Source organism: Coffea arabica, chromosome 6c (assembly GCF_036785885.1).
Source record: "Coffea arabica cultivar ET-39 chromosome 6c, Coffea Arabica ET-39 HiFi, whole genome shotgun sequence".
Taxonomy (NCBI): Eukaryota; Viridiplantae; Streptophyta; class Magnoliopsida; order Gentianales; family Rubiaceae; genus Coffea; species Coffea arabica.
Genome location: NC_092320.1, coordinates 23,443,152 through 23,463,457, shown reverse-complemented (window position 1 = coordinate 23,463,457; position 20,306 = coordinate 23,443,152). Strand labels below are relative to the sequence as shown.

General features: G+C 33.7%; 1 protein-coding gene and 2 long non-coding RNA genes across 3 annotated transcripts; 1 reads left to right on the top strand and 2 right to left on the bottom strand.

Moving 5' to 3' along the window:
- Positions 1 to 5,390: 5,390 nt before the first annotated feature.
- Positions 5,391 to 7,314, bottom strand: LOC140008018 (uncharacterized). Its single transcript, XM_072051665.1, has 3 exons — positions 6,463 to 7,314; positions 6,298 to 6,376; positions 5,391 to 6,211 (listed from the first exon to the last, which is right to left on the bottom strand). Exons 1-3 carry the CDS (start codon positions 6,484 to 6,486, stop codon positions 5,523 to 5,525), a joined length of 792 nt encoding a protein of 263 aa, XP_071907766.1. The 5' UTR covers positions 6,487 to 7,314; the 3' UTR covers positions 5,391 to 5,522.
- Positions 7,315 to 9,898: 2,584 nt separating this feature from the next.
- On the bottom strand, positions 9,899 to 11,110 carry LOC140008565 (uncharacterized). The gene is made up of 2 exons (XR_011816055.1): positions 11,033 to 11,110; positions 9,899 to 10,494 (listed from the first exon to the last, which is right to left on the bottom strand). It is a non-coding gene; the product is annotated as an uncharacterized lncRNA (long non-coding RNA).
- A 6,988-nt stretch (positions 11,111 to 18,098) lies between these two features.
- Positions 18,099 to 20,099, top strand: LOC140008017 (uncharacterized). Its single transcript, XR_011815433.1, has 2 exons — positions 18,099 to 18,570; positions 19,790 to 20,099. It is a non-coding gene; the product is annotated as an uncharacterized lncRNA (long non-coding RNA).
- Positions 20,100 to 20,306: the final 207 nt, after the last annotated feature.

Genomic DNA, 20,306 nt, shown 5'->3' with positions numbered 1-20,306 from the left:
TGTATGCGGATTCATTATTGCGGTTCACAGATTCAAGGCGCGGAACAATGTTGTAGTGCTTTCACTTGGATGCACAGGACGGGTCCAATCCTGATGGGAGAGGATCCAGCCACGAATCTATTCTGCAAGGCAATGTTGCATTTTATCTAATTTTTTTTCCATGCTGCACTCACTATAATTTATTGGCACAAATACATTAAACTTATAAATGAACAATTAGAAATATTGCTAAAACTAGTACTAATCCTAATTAATTTTCGAGCTGCCTTGCTATTATAGAATGACAACTTCTAGGATAGGAGTTCCTCATTCTTTATCTTAAAGAAGTTCTTGAACAACAAGGAAGTTTGCATGCGGTGCACACCACGACTAAGAAGGATAATGCAATTAAAGAAGAAAGAGGTTGTTGACATATTCAGCTGTCGCATCAGCTATGATGTGTTACCTAAGGTCGATCTTGTTGACATATTCAGTTTGTTTGTATAAATAATACACCAGCATGTTTTTTTGTATAAATAATACCCCTGCGTGTATTATGTACATTGAATAAAATATTCTCATAGATACTTTCTCCAATTAAAATAAAGGGACTAGTCTCGCGATAGTAATAACTCCTAAGACTTGGATCTGTATGTTTGCAAGGGAATTGCACTTGTCATATAATTAAATGTTTTAGCCCTTTGTGGTTTTCTGCTTTCATATATAGACTCAAAACTTACGCATAATTTACTTGTGAATTGGATAAAAGAGTCAAAGTGAATGAAATTATCCGCTGCAGTGGACCTAGTTGAAATGTCAAGATATTCATTTTATTTCTTTTCAAAGTCAAATTACAAGCAACTTATATCTATTTTATTCCTTTTCGAAATCAAATCACAAGCAACTTAATGAAACTGACATAACTTTGAGAGAATACCCACCCAAAATAGCATAATTTTGAAAAAAAAATTCCTCACTTGCTTCCTTTTTCTATATTTTGCTTTCTTCATTCTTCACTAATTTTTGAAAGCTCCATGAAACATTAGCCATTGCAATGCTGCGTCTCAAATAGCAACGGCCCCACTGCCATGAGTTACAGAGCCTCGTTACCTTGAGCCATTTATGGCAACTGACGGGTATTTTACATACGTGCAAGCTAAAAAATACCGAATTACACCCGTTCACTGCAAGTATACAGATCAACTAGTAGTTTAGGGTATATATCGGGTCGATCCCACAGGGAAGAGTGAACAATTACCGGTATTACTAAAGCTTCTCTATTATTTAGACTATCAACGAATTATAACAAATTTAACCTACTGAAATTATACAAAATAACAAATAAAAGCTCCTTAGGTTGTGGTATCCCTAACTACTCATGCAAGTGTTATATTTGGATCATTAATTACTATATTTAGGCTAGTTATGGTGTAATTTCCTTACACATGTGAAACTACTTTCGTAGTGAATCAACTATACTCATAACTAATCCATACCTATTTTCATGGTTATGAAATTAGCTACAAGTTCATTTCTTCAATGAAATTACATGAAATGAATCACTAAAAACCACATAAGTGCACCTCTACTTTCGTGAGTGTACTCCCTATGTTTAGCACCTCTTGAACTAGTGTTAAATCTCAATTTTCATTGCAGAAACAACACCTTAGATAATCACAATCAATGGTACCAGATTAATCATGATTTAAGAAGCCAAAGTGCTAAATAACTTGCTCAAATCATAGCAGTCAAATAACCAAATAATAAACACTAACAATCATAGAAAGTTCAACCAAACCCAAGGCTTAAACTTTAAACACACATATTGAACACAAAATCCAGAACTTGTATATTAACTAAACTTAGAATCAAGTACAAAAGATAAAGATTTTGGAAGGAATACAACCCTTGTCACATGAGCTTTCTTCCTTGCCTTCTTCATCCTCCATCTTCTTCTTAATCTAGCTAATAACAAGAAAGGATGAACTACTAGCTAAACTAAACTAACCTACTACTAAGAAGATGAAAGAACTACATTGTTGCAGACCAAGTTTCTCCCGTATGTCTCTTCTATGTCTTGCTCTCTATTCTTCCCTCTCCTTCTATTGCAATCTTGGCTATTTTATGATGAAAGATGGTCAAGAAATGAGGCCTCCACCTTCCTTTTACAGCTGGAGATGTTTCTCACATGTCTAGCATCCCATGTGAGTTGGTGGAGGTGAAATTGAGTTTTCCGCGTAAAAAGCAGACCTCTCTGACCACAATCCGGCCAGAAATCCGGCCACAAATCCGGACAAATTCCGGCCGGATTGCTACAGTGACCATTTGGTCACTTCTGGTTCAATTTCCAGCTCTGCTCCGATTTTGACTCAACTTCAACTGAACTTTTCTTGATGATAAAAGCTGATTTAGCTCTTGACCAAAACATAAAACTTGTAGCCCTTTGAGTTAGCTTTCCAATGCATCAAGAATCACCTCATTTGGATCTGTGTAGGCTGAAAAATGACCGAAATACCCTTACCTGCTCATTGCCCTGTTCCAGTTTCGACCAGTAGAAATTTGCTATTGTAATTCGGCATTTTGACCTGGAAAACCTTCAAACTGGATTTAGATGTCTTCACCAAAGTTGTAGATCTATCTCTTATCTTCAAATTGGTTCAAGAATCATCTTAATCCGATCACTGTAGCTCAAGTTATAGCCGAAATACGAAAATGTGTCAAAACTGTCAAAATACACAAAATCCAAGTAAAAAGTGATAAAAACCTCATTTAACCACTTAAAAACATTTTTCACCAATTATAGCCAAAATGAATCATTTTCTTCCAATAATATACCCAAAGTGACTAAAAATAATATAAAATATCATACAATTATTACGTAAATTAGTCACTTATCAGCAACCAGTTGTGTAAGTGTAAACTTGGAAAATATCGCTATAATTGTGATTTTTGTTCAAATTTAATTGAATAAGTTATAAATTGATGTTTTACACAAAAATTATGCTCATTTACTCTGGATGCTTACATAACTAACATGAAGTGAATAACAACTCAACTTGTGAAGGCATGGATCCCAAGGCCATGGCTAACAGTTGCTAAAATTTAACCAATTTTGTCCTCAAACGCTTTCTTTTGCATAGATAGTGACTTTAGAGTAGATTTGGCCTAAAGTGGTTGGAAAGTCCTGAAATGGGTCGATCTTTTTCTCTTTCCAAATCACTGTCCAACCTGGTAAGAGTTCGTATCATGATGATCCTTATTGGATTTAGCAAAAATATGAAACTTTACTGGGAGCTTTTTACATATTATGGAGGAAAGAGATGGTAGGCTTGTTAGTAATTTGACAACTACAATTTCTCATATAGCTTGTTATGCCATAACTTGTTAGGAAAACTATAGCTATTATTTTGACACTCTAATCCAAGGCGTGAGAGCATTCGAATAGATATTGAAATGATAAGAGGGTTACGTGAAAAAGTCAATGACAATACATTATCGTATATGTTTACGCCAATATTTGAACTTTATGTAAGACCAAAATTTTGGGTTAAATGCAGTAGACCAAAATTTGAACTTAATCTTTTTCCATGGTAACTTTTCATTAAATATTATGTATATAACTCCTGAATGTATTATCATTTCATTAACAATTCACAAAAAAGTTAGTTTTGTTTTTGTTTCACAAAAATAGAAAACTTTTGGAGAAAAGAATGGATAGAACTATGCATGAGAGAAGCAGTATAAGCAACAATACATTCAAAAAACTGAGACGAAAATAGCAAAAAATTTGTAGAAGAGTGTTGAAGTTAGCCTAAAAAAGAATACGTAATCACAAAAGAAGGAAGAATAGATAAGCACTATCTGATCAAATGGTAAGTATTTGGCAATTTAAGGCTAAAGATTGAAATGGGAAACAAAATCTTAAAAATCCTAGAAGTTGTATATGTTGGTCAATTCTGGCAAAAAAAAAAAAAAAAGATTGAAGGTGAAAAGTGAAAAATTAAAATTACAAGAGTTGTATATGTGGATTTGTGGAGTTTGGATTTCAATGCGTGCTTTGCCTATAAACCTATAGGAAGTTAGTTGTATTATTTTAATTCTTAAACTTTAAATTTAGAAACAAAAGTCCTATATTTTGGTTTTGTTTTAAGAGGAACCTGAGAAACAATTTTTTAAAAATATTTTAACATGCCGGTAAAAAATTAATCATGTCAATCCTGGGGTAAAAAATTAACTATGACCCATTCTATTTCTATGTCATGTTCATGTCAACTCATTTTTGTCACAAATTATTCATACCGTGTTTTATTTAAAATTTTTTCATGTTGTATCAGATATTGCCGCCCATATCCTAATGTTATTTTTGTTGCTAGAGGGAGTTTAGATTTCTTATCCATCTTCAATTGGGATGGATTTTTTTTTATTCAAATGGACTCAAAGTAAAATGTATTTCAAATCACTCACTCACACTTCCTCAATCTATCCAATAAGCTTGGATTGTTGCGTGAGTATATTGGAAGAGTATCCTTTAGTCACCAATATTATATACTATAAACAATGTTCTTAAACTAGGATCGCTAAGTGAACTGGAGGAACTTTGGTTTACAGTTCAAAGTGGTTCAATTCAACCCAATTCAAATGTTTTTCTATTTTTATTTTTTAATTATTATATAAATTGGATGACTTTAAATTTTCTTTGAAAAAGAAAATTTTGTATGAATCAGCTCAAAAATCTAATTTTTATAAAATTTGACCAATTCGGCTAGTTTTAGACCGGATTTGATTGGTTCAATTGGTTTTCTAAATAGACAAGTGAATTGGACCAGTGCTATGGCCAGAATGCATTTTGACTGCTTAAAGTATCTTTCGAATTTTAAAACAAAACTACGAGAAGAAATCACAAAAAGGTGAAAGTGGTGAATAAACAATATCTTTGATACTCCAATTATTTTTTGTTCATTGTGATATCACCCCAAAGTAGTATGCAATTAATGACTGTGAGATAGAAATGTTGACACTTTATTGGGAGAGCAATGGAGAAGCGGCGCTCTTAATAAATTTAAAGCATAGTACTTATCAATTTTGAAGGAGAAAGGAAAACGTAATATCAATATTTAACCCTTGAACTAATCAATTTTTTCTCTACCAAACATCTTTCACTGATTAGCGAAATTCTTTTTATGGAAGAGTTAGCCACACAAAGTGGTTTAAAGGATATTTGCAATCCATTCATTTCAAAATCTACTATTCATATCCAAATACACATCCAAATGGATCTATAAGATATAATTAACTTCAAAACCAGACAATCGACAAATCTCACAGAATAAATTCAATAACCAAACAATCACCACTAACAGAGAAGGTGAATCAATTTCAACATCCTAGACAGTTTAAGCACTTGCAAGAAAGGAAATCTCAAATATCTAAAATTCAAAAGAATAACTCATAGAGTCAATTTTTTGACTATATATGGTGACACAGGTTGATGTCTTCTACTCCTTCACATGTAATTCTAAAAGCACGTAATGTTCTCCCATATCCTACATAACAATGCAACCACTTGTATTGTAATCATTGAAGTAGTGAGTGAAATTCTCAAAATCCCCAAAATCATATGGATATGATGGTGGTGGTGGCTGCGGCATTCTCGAGTGATAATGATCATATGAAGCTGATTCACCACCAAAGAACCGTGAGCATTGTGGGTTCCAAGTCTCATACCTTGAACTATACGAGTCAAAATGCGCCTGTTTCTGATAATCTGCATGATTCCCAAACATTTGTTTCCCCACCCAAGAAGGCACACCTCGATTGGTACTTGCATTTCTTTGGAATCGGAAGTGTGGATGCTTGAATATATCCTCTTCATCATCCTTTTCCTTTCTGGGTGCTTCGTGATCCCTGTGAGCCTCGTCATTGTTATCTTCCTTGGGTGGATGCAGATCATCATCGCGGCAGCAAAAGTTGGGATGCTTTTCTCTACCATTTTGCCAAGACTTTGGATTGCCATGATCATCATCATGGTTAGGATGCTTTTCTTTGCAACAATTTCCACTCCTTTCGTAATGGTACTGGTGCTTGTCCTCTTCAATTTTGGGCTCCTTGTCATAAAATATAAGTTCAACAGGTTTTCCAGTTCTGCCAATCTCCTTAACTAGCAAGAAAGGGTCTATATTGCCTCTAATTAATACCAGATTCTTTTCTGGATCTATAGACAATTCATGAATACCTAACAGGGAAGGCCAGAACAGTATAAAATATAAGCAAAACTTAAAATCAATCAATGACTTGAACATATAGTATTCATTAACAGACCTTCGATTGCTCGCAAACCTTTGTGCACTTTTTCATGACATTCTTCGCAGCACCCAGTTTTGACTCTTACTACAATAATCTGAAATAGTTTGATTGATCAAGAAAGCTAATAACCACAATTTCAGACCATAAATTACAGAAAACATGAGGACAACTGACACTTACCGGATCAAGAGCACGATTTTTCATTGTCCAAGCCTTGTTGCATGGGGGAGGGAAAAAAAAAAGAGCATGAAAACTACTTTAATATTTAAGCAGCATTGCAAAAAGGCAATTATATATAATCCAAGCTTTGGTAATTCAAGAGAAAATTGAAGTTTCCACCATCCAACACCACAAACATCGGTAGCATCAGCATTATACCATAGGTAGCATTGCATTTTCATATAGTATAAGTTCATGATCAAAATAACTAAAGCAACAAGACGAATGTAATTGAGATTTTTTTTCGTTGTATGATTAGTTCCAGATAAGTTAACCCTTTGAATCCTTTTCCCTGTACTTCCAACAATAAACGCTTTCACATAGCTCCTCTCCACTGATGTAGTTCAATCAAGAGACATGCCATATAATACGAGTTCCAGCTTTATGTTGCCTAATGTTAGACCTTTGATCTGAAAATCTCTATGTACAGTTCAGAATTGTATCCCTTTAATCATAAAAGGCAAAAAGTGTCCAATTAATTGTCTCTGGCTCTATAGGTTCGTTCAAATCATGGGTACTTAACTATCAAGATCTTATCCCTAACCCTTAAACAAAAAAAAATAAAAAAGAAAGAAAAACTTAGCCGTAAAATACTAAGAACAACTAGATCCTTAAAACACTACGTTAGGACACTTGACAAAATTTATGAAAATCAATGCAAGTGAATTAGAACCAAAACCAAAGCCAAGTTGAAAGCTTACCAACTTCTACTAAAACAGTATTGCCAAGTATTTTGCCCCAGAGTTCAAACTAATTTTTGTGCCAAAACATGCATGGGATGTACGAATAGAAAGAAACTTATAAAGCAGAGACATGTTGGCTAAAGGAAGTTGTTTATCCACCATGAGAACACAAAAATATTTTAACCAAGCCATAGTATCCAGGCAAACTGAACTTAAGGAAAATTAAACGGAAGAAAAATTAATGTAATTTTTTTTCGTACCAGTTGTGGGGGGAAAAAAAGAAGAGAGACAGGATGCAAAAAGGCACCCACAAGGACCAGAAATAACAATAAGTAGACGACTGAAACCTACGTCATTAGCATTACATAAATGTATTCTTTTTTTTTTTTTTGTCTGTCTTGAATATATGAAGTAAATTTTAGTTTATGTATTAAACAAATAAAAGAAACAGCTAAGCGTATCAATCTTACGATTCTGATTCTGCTAATGTTGCTTCAAATATGTCGTATATTATGAAGTACAAATAACAAAAATAATAATTACCATAATTAGTAACAAATAAAAATAATAGAATTTTTAGGAGGACAAGAAACAGTGGCTAGAACACATAATTACCATATAAATGCGGAAATTTATATTGATTGCTCTCCCTATTTATACACTTTCTTGATTTACTTTCTCTTTTCCAAAAAAACTAGTTTTCCTTAATCAATTAAAGAGCTAACTCGAAGTTACTAAATTTAAACATGGTTCCGCTTGTGTTTCTGAGTCAGCACTTCCTTCTACATTGTGTCTCCTTTTTTGCTAATTTCCTCTTGATTCCTTAAGGAAACAATTATTCCCTTTCATTTTCTTCTGCAAAAAAGGAAATGTTTCGTCTTATAATTGTGAATCTAACTTCTATTCTCTTCAACCTTTTTCCTCGCCCACGAAAGGAAGAACTATAAAACCCTAAACTTTATAGTCTTCTTCACAAGAAAGTAGCCACAGTAGAACGATTTCTTGAGTTCCAGGTATGTTATTCAATAATGTCGTCTTTAATACTATTTTATTTGAGTATCAAAGCATATTTAATTTGATAATGATTCTACGATTTTTTCAATGTTTCTGGATGCAAGAATGCACATGCGTATCTGAGCATTTATTTTATCTGATTATTTTAGACTTTTCTAACTTTCAGTTATATTTGTTGCTTATTGCATTTTTTTTCCTTTTATTATTTTCGGTTTTTGTAAATGTTGTTGTATACATCGGTATGAAGTCTGTGAAGGAGATTTGACTGGATTTTTTGATGGATATGTGCAACATAAAAACGCTCAACTGCAAATTTGGTTGTTAAAAAAAGGAAAACGAACTAGAAAAGTAACTGATAATCAGAAAATTAAGAGCTTAATTGAAATTCAAATAATTGGCATGTATCTATTCCAGTGCTATAATATATACAGGAGACAATAGCATTTGTCTTAAAAAAAGCATTTGTCTAGAATATAATTTTTACACCATGAAAAGACTTGGATTAGCTTTGTTAGGCATATTTAAGGAAAAGAGTACCCAAAAGTTATAGTACACTATTTCTATTTGCAATACATGATCTTTCTCATCAATTCTGCTCCTCATCAATATCACTAGGCTAATTATTGATTTCTCAAATTTTTTTTCATCACATCCTCTACAGCAACAACGATTTGCCATGAAGTTCCTTGGTTTCAATTTCTTTGCTCGGAAACGACAAGTTGAAATACCTCCTCAAGTCGAGCAAGAGGAGTTGATGTTCATGGTATACTCTACTACAATTTCCTTTTCATCAAAAGTTAAATTTAGATAATTAATTTCTCAATGCTTAATCTCTCACTCATTTAATTGGTTTCTGTATTTCATTTTACTTTCTTCAGAATTGTGTTATAAAAATGAATATGCTTCAAAGGGGTGGCAAAATGCAAGAATACAAATAATTGATTGTATCCAAGGTAATGTTAAAATTTCACTTTGTTGTTCCCTCTTTATTCATTTTCTTTTTTCCTCTATTGTTTCATCACTTCGCATACGTCGCTGTCTCTGATTTAGTTGAAAGTAGAATAGTCTTGGTCGCAGAAAATTAAGGGATTTTCCCTTCAACACCTGTGTGTATTGATGTTTAGCAATACGATTAAAAAGAAATAGGTATAATACAGTTGTCTTGTGTGTGATTCAATTCGGTTATTGTATACGCTGAAAATTTTTATTTGCAATCACATTAATCATCATAATGTTGTAATGAATACATGTGAAACATTTGTTTATATGCGTCACTTTTTTCACGAATATAATAATACACCAACTCTATACCAAATAAGATAATAAATACAACAACCAGAGTGAATCACACGGAATCACTGACCCTAGTCCAAACAAAAAGTATTGCTATTATTGCTAACAAAAAAAAATGTCGAATTTGTTTCCCATATTACGTATGTGTCCTTGTAATTCACAAGTCTTGCATTTTAGAGTGGCTGAGAAAAGTGCTTTAGTTTTTCTTAATTAATTATCCAGAATTTTCAGTGGTTAGTTTTGAGCCTTCAACGCATATAATTTATATTCCAGAAATTATGGACTGACTGAATCTAAATGCTTAATTTGTTTGGCTAAATCTTGGTGTGGATTCATTTCTCTTCTCTACACCATCAGTTCGCAATTATAAAGGGGAACAAGACGGAACAATGATACTATCTTGGAAGTGGCAGTTGAAAGTAAATGGGAACTTGGCACTGAGAATCTAATTAAAGTGCCCTAGCACAGCACAATAAAAAGAACAAATTCATGCTTCCTCCACCATATATATATCTCTTGTTCTGTTTCTGCCTTTACACTAGAATCAATAGGTAAAATTCTCCCCTTTGCTAACTCCAAATCCATTGCATCCCTGCTTTCAGCAGCCAAATCCAATGGTTCATGGGTATAAAACCAAGCACATATTAGATAATAAATGACATTTACTACTTGTATTCCAGTTATCAGACAGTAGTAATTCTCCAATCTTCCGTGATTGAGATTCCTATCAGGCAGCCAATTTCTTTCTTTACCACTGTATTTATGAACTGAAGAGACTAAGATGGACCTCTTGCGAAAAAAAAGAATGGTGGACCTGAAATATATCCACGTGTTCAAAGTACCACAAATGGGGCTTTATGTTACATCATAGAATTGGGCGGCACCAATTTGGGCTAGAACATATTAGTCCCCCCAAGTAATCCCATAGCATAAATGAGTTATTTTCGCAAGAGCCCCTTAATCCCAAATAAATCCCACTCAATGCTCCCCCACCATCATCAGGCTGCACTGAAACAAAAAATCGAATTCTCAACCTTCGTGTCTAGTACCACCAGGAAATTCTAAGAAAGAAAAATTGAGAAAAGTGGAGAGGCAAAACTGACAAATGCATGCAGAAGACTCAAATTTGTTTCTCATAAGCGATCACACTAGGTGAAAAATGATCAGCACACAAATGAATTTGTCATCCAATAACAGTTTCTAGTTATTTCTATTCTCAACTGAAGTTCAAGAATCTAAAACATAAATCCCAATTCTTTCTTGTTCGGTAAATCCCAACTGATGGCAATTTAATCTGCTTAGCATATCTTTAAGGATAATAAATATATAAGAGGAGAGCAATCGAATCTACAATTGTGATCGTGGGGAAATAATTCATCAACTCTCATGTATTAGGCTTAACAGGTTGGAATAGAACAAATGACACAAGGAAGAAACTCACGTACCCACCTCTCAATTTGTAGCAAAGTAAGCATGACAACGGAATGCAATATCTTAGTTCCTGAAAAAGCCAAAATGATTTTTCCTTTTAACTTACGTACCAAAGTGATGTTATTGGTATTCACTGCCAGCCCATGGTGGAAGCAAGACAGCTAAGATGACCCTGCCACACAAGCACAAGCACATTGTTGGAAATGCCGTGACAATGCTATATTTGTAATGATCAATTGTAGCTCTTCAAGACAAAGCTCAGTGGCAACTTTTAACATGCAAGTTCACTAAGTGACGACTATTCTCGTCACTGAATACTATGATCGATAGTGACAAGCCTAAGTCGTTACTGTAGATTTCAAATTTGTGATGACTTTTGCTACATTTATGACAAAAAAATATGTGAAACAATGACAAGAAAAATCGTCATAGAATGATCACCATAAGTGACGACTTTATCCTCGTCATTGAATAACAAGATTTTGTGATGACTTTCAAAGGGTTGTCACATGGACCTATTTGTAACATAAAATCAGTGATAACCATGTGACAATGGAAAAAGTCATCACAATACTCGTATAATAAAGACTTGTTGGTTTTTAGTGACGACTTTTTGTTGTCACAAAAGGCCAAATTTCTTGTAGTGTTTGTTTTTGTGGTGTGTTCATATCAAAACCTATTTACTAACATGTCTAGTTGTGTTTTAACCCAATTTGACCCATTTAACTTTTTATATAGAAATTATAAATAAATCATCGCAAAAGAGTAAAACATGAGTCTCTTTCAAGAAAATATGAGATGTTCTCTTAATCTTTTCTAGTTGTAACTCATCATTAAAAATTACTTATATAAGTTTTGAATGTATTATCATTTTATTAACAATTAACAACAAAGTTAGTTTCACTTTTGTTTCAAAACATTGAAAAACTTTTAGAAAAAGGAATGGACAAAACTATGGAAGAGAAAAGTAGTACAAGCAAGGATATATTAAAAAAATGAGACAAAAAGAGCAGGAAATTTGTAGCAGAGTGTTGAAGTAAGGCTAGAAAAGAATATGTAGTCACAAAATAAGGAAGGATAGATAAATATCAATATTTAATCAAAAGATAAGTATTTGGAGACTAAAGAATGAAGGCAGGAATCAAAAACTTGGACCATATAAGCAGTATAAACAATGTTTCTAATCAAAAGCAGTATATAAGCAAAGTTTTTAAACTTGGACTGCTAAGTGAATTGGATGAACTTTCGATTTATAGTTCAAACCATTTTAACTTAGTTCAAATGTTTTTCTCTTTTTATTCTTTTTTTCTTTACATAAATTGGATGACTTTAAATTTTTTTTTTTTAAAAAAAATTAGTATGAAGAGGCTCAAAAATCTGATTTTCATCCATTCTGACCGATTCGACCAATTTTTGAATGGATTGGCTTGCTTCAATTGATTTTCTAAATTGACCAGTGAACTGAATCTGTGCTACAATTTGAATTGGCTGGTCCTCGATTTTCAAAACACTAACTACGAGAAGAAATCACAGAAAAGGGGGAAATGGGGAACAGATGTGGTTTTGGTTACTCCAATTAATTTTTATTCATAGCGATATAACCCCAAAGTAATATGCAATTAATGAGTGTGAGATAGTATTGTTGGTCACCATTGATCGAACCCTTTATTGAGAGACCAAGGGAGAAATGTTGTTCTTAACAAATTTAAAGTATAGTACTTTTCAATTTTGAAGAAAGGAAATGTTTAATATCGATATTTAACCCCTAAACTTCTTGGGTTGATAGAGAAATTCACTTTATGGAAGAGTTAGCCACACAAGGTAGTTTAAAGGATATTTGAAGTCCATTCATTTCAAATTCTACTATTCACATCCAAACACACTTCCAAATGAATCTATAAGGTATAATTAACTTCAAAACTAAACAAACAACAAAATTCACAAAATAAATCCAATAACCAAACAATTACAACTAACATAGAAGGTGAACCAATTTCAACATCCTGGACAATTTAAGCACTTGCAAGAAAGGAAATCTCAAATATCTAAAGTTTAAAAGAATTACACATAGAGTCAAATTTGACTATGGAGACAAAAGGTTATGTCTTGTAGTCCTCCGCAGGTAACGCTAAAAGCACATAATATTCTCCTGTATCTTGTGTAACAATGCAACCAATTGTATTGTAATCATTGAAGTAGTGAGTGAAATTCTCGTAATCCCCAAATCATATGGATATGATATTGGTGGCGGCGTCGGTATTCTCGAGTGATACTGATCATACGAAGCTAATTTACCATTAAAGAAACGCACGCATTGTGACTTTTAAGTCTCACACCTTCGATTACTCGCAATGCTTTTGTGCAATTTTTCATGGCATTCTTTAGAGCAACTAGTTTTGAGTTTTACTACAATAATTTGAAATATTTAGTGTCATCAATCAAGAAAGCTAATAACCACAATTTCAAATCATAAATTACCGAAAACATAAGGACTACGGACAGTTACCAGATCAAAAGCATGATTTTTCATTGCCAAACCTTGTTACGTGGAGGGAAAAAATAAAAAGAATATTTAAGCAACATTACAAAAAAGCAATTAAAGATAATCCAAACTCTAGTAATTCGAGAGAAATTTGAAGTTTCCACCATGCAAGACCCTAAAAATAGGTAGCATATGTATTATTCCATAAGTAGCATTGCATTTTCATATAGTTTTATATAAGTTCATGAGAAGAGGCAAAAAAGTGTGCATGTGTGCACACATGTCTATTTGTTTGTAATGATGACTTCAATGTTTGGCAAGTAACTCTCTACTTTATAAACCAAACTCATTATGTTATAGCAATATAATTTAATCAATTAACTATTTTACCTCTTGGAAGCAAGCACAACATAGATTAACACAAGACTCTAATAATCTTTCTCTGGTTACTAGGGCAACGCCAGTGGTTCTAATCTCTTGTACTTACTGTATAATCATGGTAAACACATAGTCTTTTAGATTATCATGTATTTGAAATTATGGTTGTCGGTAATAAAACACGTAGAATAATTTAGCGTCATGTTGATAGATGTTTTAGAAACATTTTGGTTGAAAAAATGATGTGGTACAGAATCGTAAGAAAACCCACAACAATTGGTAGAAATCAACCAAAGTTTGATTAATATTTGATAAAGGCATGAATACAAAAGTCCTAAAATGCCTATTTATAAGTTACAACAAGTTAAATTAAAATAGGAAATAAAAACTATTAAAACCCTAAAGGGAACAAAAGTCACATCCAATTGCTATTGTGTGTGGATTCATTATTGTGTGGTTTGCGGATTCGAGGTATGGATCTGAGGCAGTAGCTCATTAACCTAGATCTGCAGGAAGAACCTAATTATGTTGGGAGAGAATCTGATTGCGAATCTTTTCTGCGAGGTAATTTAATTAATTAACTATTTTACCTTTTTGACGCAAGTACACATACATTAACATAGCAATACGATTCTATGAATATTTTGCTCTTCTAGATAATCTTTTAGCATCACTAGGACAATAAAACTTTTTCACAAATTTTGTCATTAATCCCTTGTGATTTTTTTAATTTTTAAGTTTGATCCCCATCCCACCCTACACTCTCTCTATCCCAAACTATCAAGTACCGAATTTGAACCCCGAACTTGATAGTAAGGAAGACTCCAATAGCTTTTCCCTAACCATTGCACTAACTCTAGTGGTTCTAATTCCTTGCAGTTGTCATACTATCAAGGTACATATATTTTCTAGATTATTATGTACATAAAATTGTAGTTGTCGGTAATTAAACATATAGAATGATTTAGCATCATGCTAATAGATGTTGTATAAAAATTTTGGTTGAAAAATTGTTATGGAACCATGAGAAAGCTCACAGCAGCTAGTAGAAACCAACCAAAGTTTGATTAATATTTGATAAAGGAATGAATACAAAAGCCCTATATGTGGCTGTTTATAAGTTACAACAATTTAAATTAAAATCAGAAATAAAAACACACTAAAACTAAAAAAGGAACAAAAGTCACGTCTGGCCACTAATATATGCGAATTCATTATTGCGGTTCACAGATTCAAGGCGTGGATCCAAGGCAGTAGTGCTTTCAATCGGATGCACAAGGCAATGTTGTGTTTTTTCTAATTTTTTTCCATTATGCACGCACTGTTATTTATTGACAGAAATAAATTAAAAAATAAATGAACAATTAGAAATATTGCTAAAACTAGTACGATTATCTAAATTATTTAATTCTGATTAATTTTCAAGCTGCCTTGCCATTATAGAATGACAAATTCTGGGATAGGAGTTCTTCATTCTGTATTTGAAATAAGTTCTTGAACAAGTAGTTTCACATGACCAAGGAAGTATGCATGCGGTGCTTGCTACATCTGAGGAGGATAATGCAATTAAGGAAGAGAGAGGTTGTTGACATATTCAATTGCCATATCAGCTATGATATGTCACCGAAGGTCGATCTTGTAATGCATATATGTACAGCAAAGAATTTCACCAACTCCCATTAGCATACCTTATTTCTCAAAGACACAGAAACCATCTCTTAAGCTTGTAGACTTTCTTCTTACAACTTAATCTTTTGAGATGGACAAGAAAGGTTCGCCTGAACCTATAAACATTTATCAATGGAATCTAGCCAAACTTCATGTCTCTCAGAGGAAGAAGTGAAGATAGCAAATGTTAGTATATAAGGAAGATAGCAAATGTTAGTATATAAGGACAGCATTTTGGATGTTCAAGCCTATCTTCATTTTTTATATTCTTTCTACTCATCTTTGTCTCTCTACATAATGAGCAAAATTTTCTTTCCAACGAAAAGAAATTTATGGCATTGTATAGCATTTGATGAGCTCAAATCATGATTCTATCTTTTACTCCAATTTCTTTGTTGAAGCAGGAGATTGTTGCCAGAGTACTAACACGAATTTGCAAAGGAGATTTCGCCAAAGAAGATAATGTAGTTCTTGATTCCAAAATCTATGAAAAAGGAACTAAAAGGAGTATGAAAACTGTTTTAATATTTAAGCAACATTATAAAAAAGCAATTATCGATAATCCAATCTTTGGCAACTCAAGAGAGATTGGAAATTTCCACCATGGAAGACCACAAAGATGGGTGGCATAAGCAATATACCATAAGTAGCATAGCATTTTCATAAAATACAATATAAGTTCCTGAAAAGAGGCAAGAAGGTGTGTGTATGTCTGTTTGTTTGTAATAAATAACTTCAATATCTTGCAAGTAACTCTCTACTTTATAAAGCAAGCTCATTATGCCATTACGCGATTATTTAATTAATTAACTGTTATACCTCCTGGAAGCAAGTACAATATACATTAACACGTCAATATGACTCTATGAATATTTTGCTCTTCGAAATATTCTTTTAGTGTCACCAGGACAATAAAACTTTTTCACAATTTTGTCATTAATCCCTTGTGGTTTTCTTAATTTTTAATTTTTCCCCTCCTACCTCTCCCTATACTCTCCCTATCCCAAACTACCTAAGTACAATATTCGAACCCTAAACCTAATCATAGGAAATACTCTAATAGCTTTTCCCTAACCACTACAGTAACTCTAGTGGTTCTAATTCCTTCTACTTGTCATATAATCAAGATACACATATTTGTTTAGATTATTATTATGTATTTGAAACTGTAGTTGTCGGTAATCAAATACGTAGAGTAATTTAGCGTCATGCTAATAGATGTTGTATAAAAATTTTGGTTGAAAAAATGATGCGTTATAGAACCCTGAGAAAGATCACAACAGCTGCTACAAACCAACCAAAGTTTGATTAAGGAATGAATGCAAAAACCCTATATGTGCCTACTTATAAGTTGCAATAAGTTAAAGGGAAAATGACCTGTTTCATCCCTCACATTTCATAAAAATATTCTTTTTGTCCCTCACATTTAAAACGAAGCAAATTGGTTCTTCACATTTAAAAACTGAAGCTTTTACATACTAGAAATAAACTCTCAGTTGTGAATCAAACCATCTAATAACCCGGTTACAAATTTTGGGGGTAGAATTGGTAGATCACTCGCAAAAACATATTTCTAACAAATAAGTTAAAGCAATTAAAAAATCTTAATTAAAACCCATTTGTTTCTTCAAAAGAACGAAATTGTGCTAAAGCTCTCAAGCACTAAACCCTTAGTGCAACAAAACTGAGGAATTTGTCTAAGGGTTTAGTGCTTGAAAGCTTTAGCACTATTTCATTCTTTTGAAGAAGCAAATGGGTTTTAATTAAGATTTTTTAATTGTTTTAATTTATTTGTTGGAAATATGTTTTGCGAGTGATCCACCAATTCTACCCCTAAAATTTGTAACCGGGTTGTTAGATGGTTTGATTCACAACTGAGAGTTTATTTCTAGGATATAAAAGTTTCGGTTTTTAAATGTGAAGGACCAATTTGCTTCGTTTTAAATATGAGGGACGAAAAGAATATTTTTACGAAATGTGAGGGATGAAACAGGTCATTTTCTCTAAGTTAAATTAAAATTGGAAATAAAACACACAAAAACTCTAAAAGGAACAAAAGTCACATCTGGCCACTAATGTATGTGGATTCATTATTGCGGTTCACAGATTCAAGGCACGGAACAAGGCTGTAGTGCTTTCACTTGGATGCACGGGAGCGGTTCAATCCTGATGGGAGAGGATCCAACCACGAATCTATTCTGCGAGGCAACGTTGCATTTTTTCTAATTTTTTTTCCCATTCTGCACTCACTATAATTTATTGGCACAAATACATTAAATTTATAAATGAACAATTAGAAATATTGCTAAAACTAGTACTAATCCTAATTAATTTTCGAGTTGCCTTGCTATTATAGAATGACAACTTCTAGGTAGAGCTGTTAAGCCAAACGAGTAGCTCGAAAACTCGTTAAGGCTCGGCTCGATAAGGCTCGAGCTCGGCTCGTTAATTTCAATAAACGAGTTGAGCTCGAGCTTAAAAAAATACTCATTTAGTTATCGAGTCGAGTAAGCTCGAATTCCCTTCTTTATCGAGTAGCTTGATTGAACTCGACAAAGAAGGGCATTTTTGTCATTTTAGCAGTCAAAGAGAAGAAATTTGGACTAGGGTTCGATATTGCATCGTTTCATTTCAGCAACCTCCCAAGTCCCAACCCACAGCCGCACTCTCCCCCACAACCCACAGCCACACCCCTTCCTCTCCGCCGCACCCCACTCTCCGCTGCACTCCACAGCCACTGCAAGCAACCTCCCTCTCCCCCACAACCCACAGTCGCACCCCTTCCTCTCCACCGCACTCCACAGCCACTGCCAGCAACCTCTCTCTCCCTCGTAACCCACAACCGCACCCTTTCCTCTCCGCCGCACCCCACAGCCAGCGACCTTCCTCTCTGCCGCACCCCACAACCAACAACCTCCCTCTCCGCCACAGCCCACAGCAATCTCTGCCTCTCCACCGCAGCTCTCCACTGCAACCCACAGCAACCTCTGCCTCTCCACCGCAGCCCACAGCCGCAACCCACAGCCAGCACCTCTATTTTCTTCCATTAACAACCGGTCCACTGCCACGGCCAAAACCAGTCCAATTTGACTGGTTTCACTAATCCATCATTGATTTTTGGTAAGTGTTGTCTCTTTTCATAGGTAAATTATCCCAACATGTACTGTAATAAACTGCATAAATGGCGTGTAGCCAACATGTACTTAATTGAATAAATCACATAAATCACTTCATAGATCATAACCAGATTATAAGCTTATTCAATTTTTTAAATACTATATTGTTGGCAACACTGAATTTAAGGTAACGTGCTATTACCAAGATAAAATTAGGCCAAAATATACTTACACCTGAAGTTTAGTACACTTTACCTGAAGTGTAAATTGTTGAGAAAGTTGCTTTGGCTGGATATGTATGTCGCAATGAGAAGCTCTTTTTTTTTGCGTCCCTGTGAGAGAAAGAAGGAAGAGATGCTTTTGAGTTTTGAGCAACATTACCAGATTCCTAGAAATAGATCCTTTTTTTTTAATTATGGAGACAACTGCACCCAATCTATAATCCACAGTTTTCAAACTCGGGATAAAACTTGAATCAATAAGCTTTCTGTTCATGTTCAACTGGGTCAATGATATAATATTTTTTAATTATTTTAATATTACATAATTAGGATGACATTGAAATATTTTTTAAAAAAATAGTGAAAAATGGTTCAAAAGCCTGGTCAAAAAATACTACTAGTTATGGATGGCACGAGTTCATGACTAGCTTAGTTCTATTGAGCTGACAAATATTGGGTCAAAATTAAGCATACTTGGAAGGATCAGTGCACTCTTTTTAGCAGTTGTAGCAGAATGATAATGCAAGAACTCCTGTTAATTTAAATCCCGCTTGGAGTTGCTGTGTTATAAAGAAACTCTTCTAATACAAATACTTCTAATAAAAAGTGCTTTTAAATTATCAAACCTAGAGTATTTATGTTACCAAAAATTAGTCACCAAATACTCTAGAAATACTTTTAGTGATCCTCGAAAATAAATACTTTTAGTGCTTAAGAAGATTTTTTTTCTGTTGAAATTGTTTGTTATTCATTGCATAAATGGTACTTCAGGTTTTATTGCTAATTTGGATAAATGCATTTGTAGAAATGGCGAAAAGCAAGCTGAAAATAGTTATTAAATATTATATGGACTTGATTGCATATATTCCTGCATATGTTCCTTATGGACTTGACTCAAGTATATTTTCCCTTGTAAGTAAAATATATCTTCTACTAGTTGTTTATTTTGGCAGCTCATTTTGTCTTGTTAGGAGTTGTAACTTTCCTGTTTTCATTTTGTAGGAACCACTCGATGTTCCCGAATCATCTACAATTGAAGAAATTGATCTTCCGGACATTTGAAGGCTGTTTTCTAGAATATGTGATGCTGTTTCTTGTGATTTGTAAAGCTAGACTTGTGAAATATACTTTTTCTTGTGATTTCTGAAGGGGTTGCTGTACTTTTTCTTGTGATTTCTGAAGTTGGACAATTTTTAGCTATGTAGCAGTGTTTGGCTGTAGTTTGTGTGTTTATTTGGCTGGACAAAACCTGTTATGATATATTGGCTTTTATGGATGTTGTCTCGTATGGAATTAGGCTGTAGTTTGTGTATTTGTTGACTTTTATTCCTAGAGTTTGTGTTGTATGGATGTTATGGTCTTATATGTTGTCTCGGATAAAATGTGGTTAGAGTTTATGTATTCTTGAATGAGAATGGCATTGGTTGCCAATCCTAGTAATTTTTGTTGATTTTGGATAGCCTAACTTTGGACAAATTTTTGGATCTATTCAATGGAACTATGCTGGAGCAGGACTTCA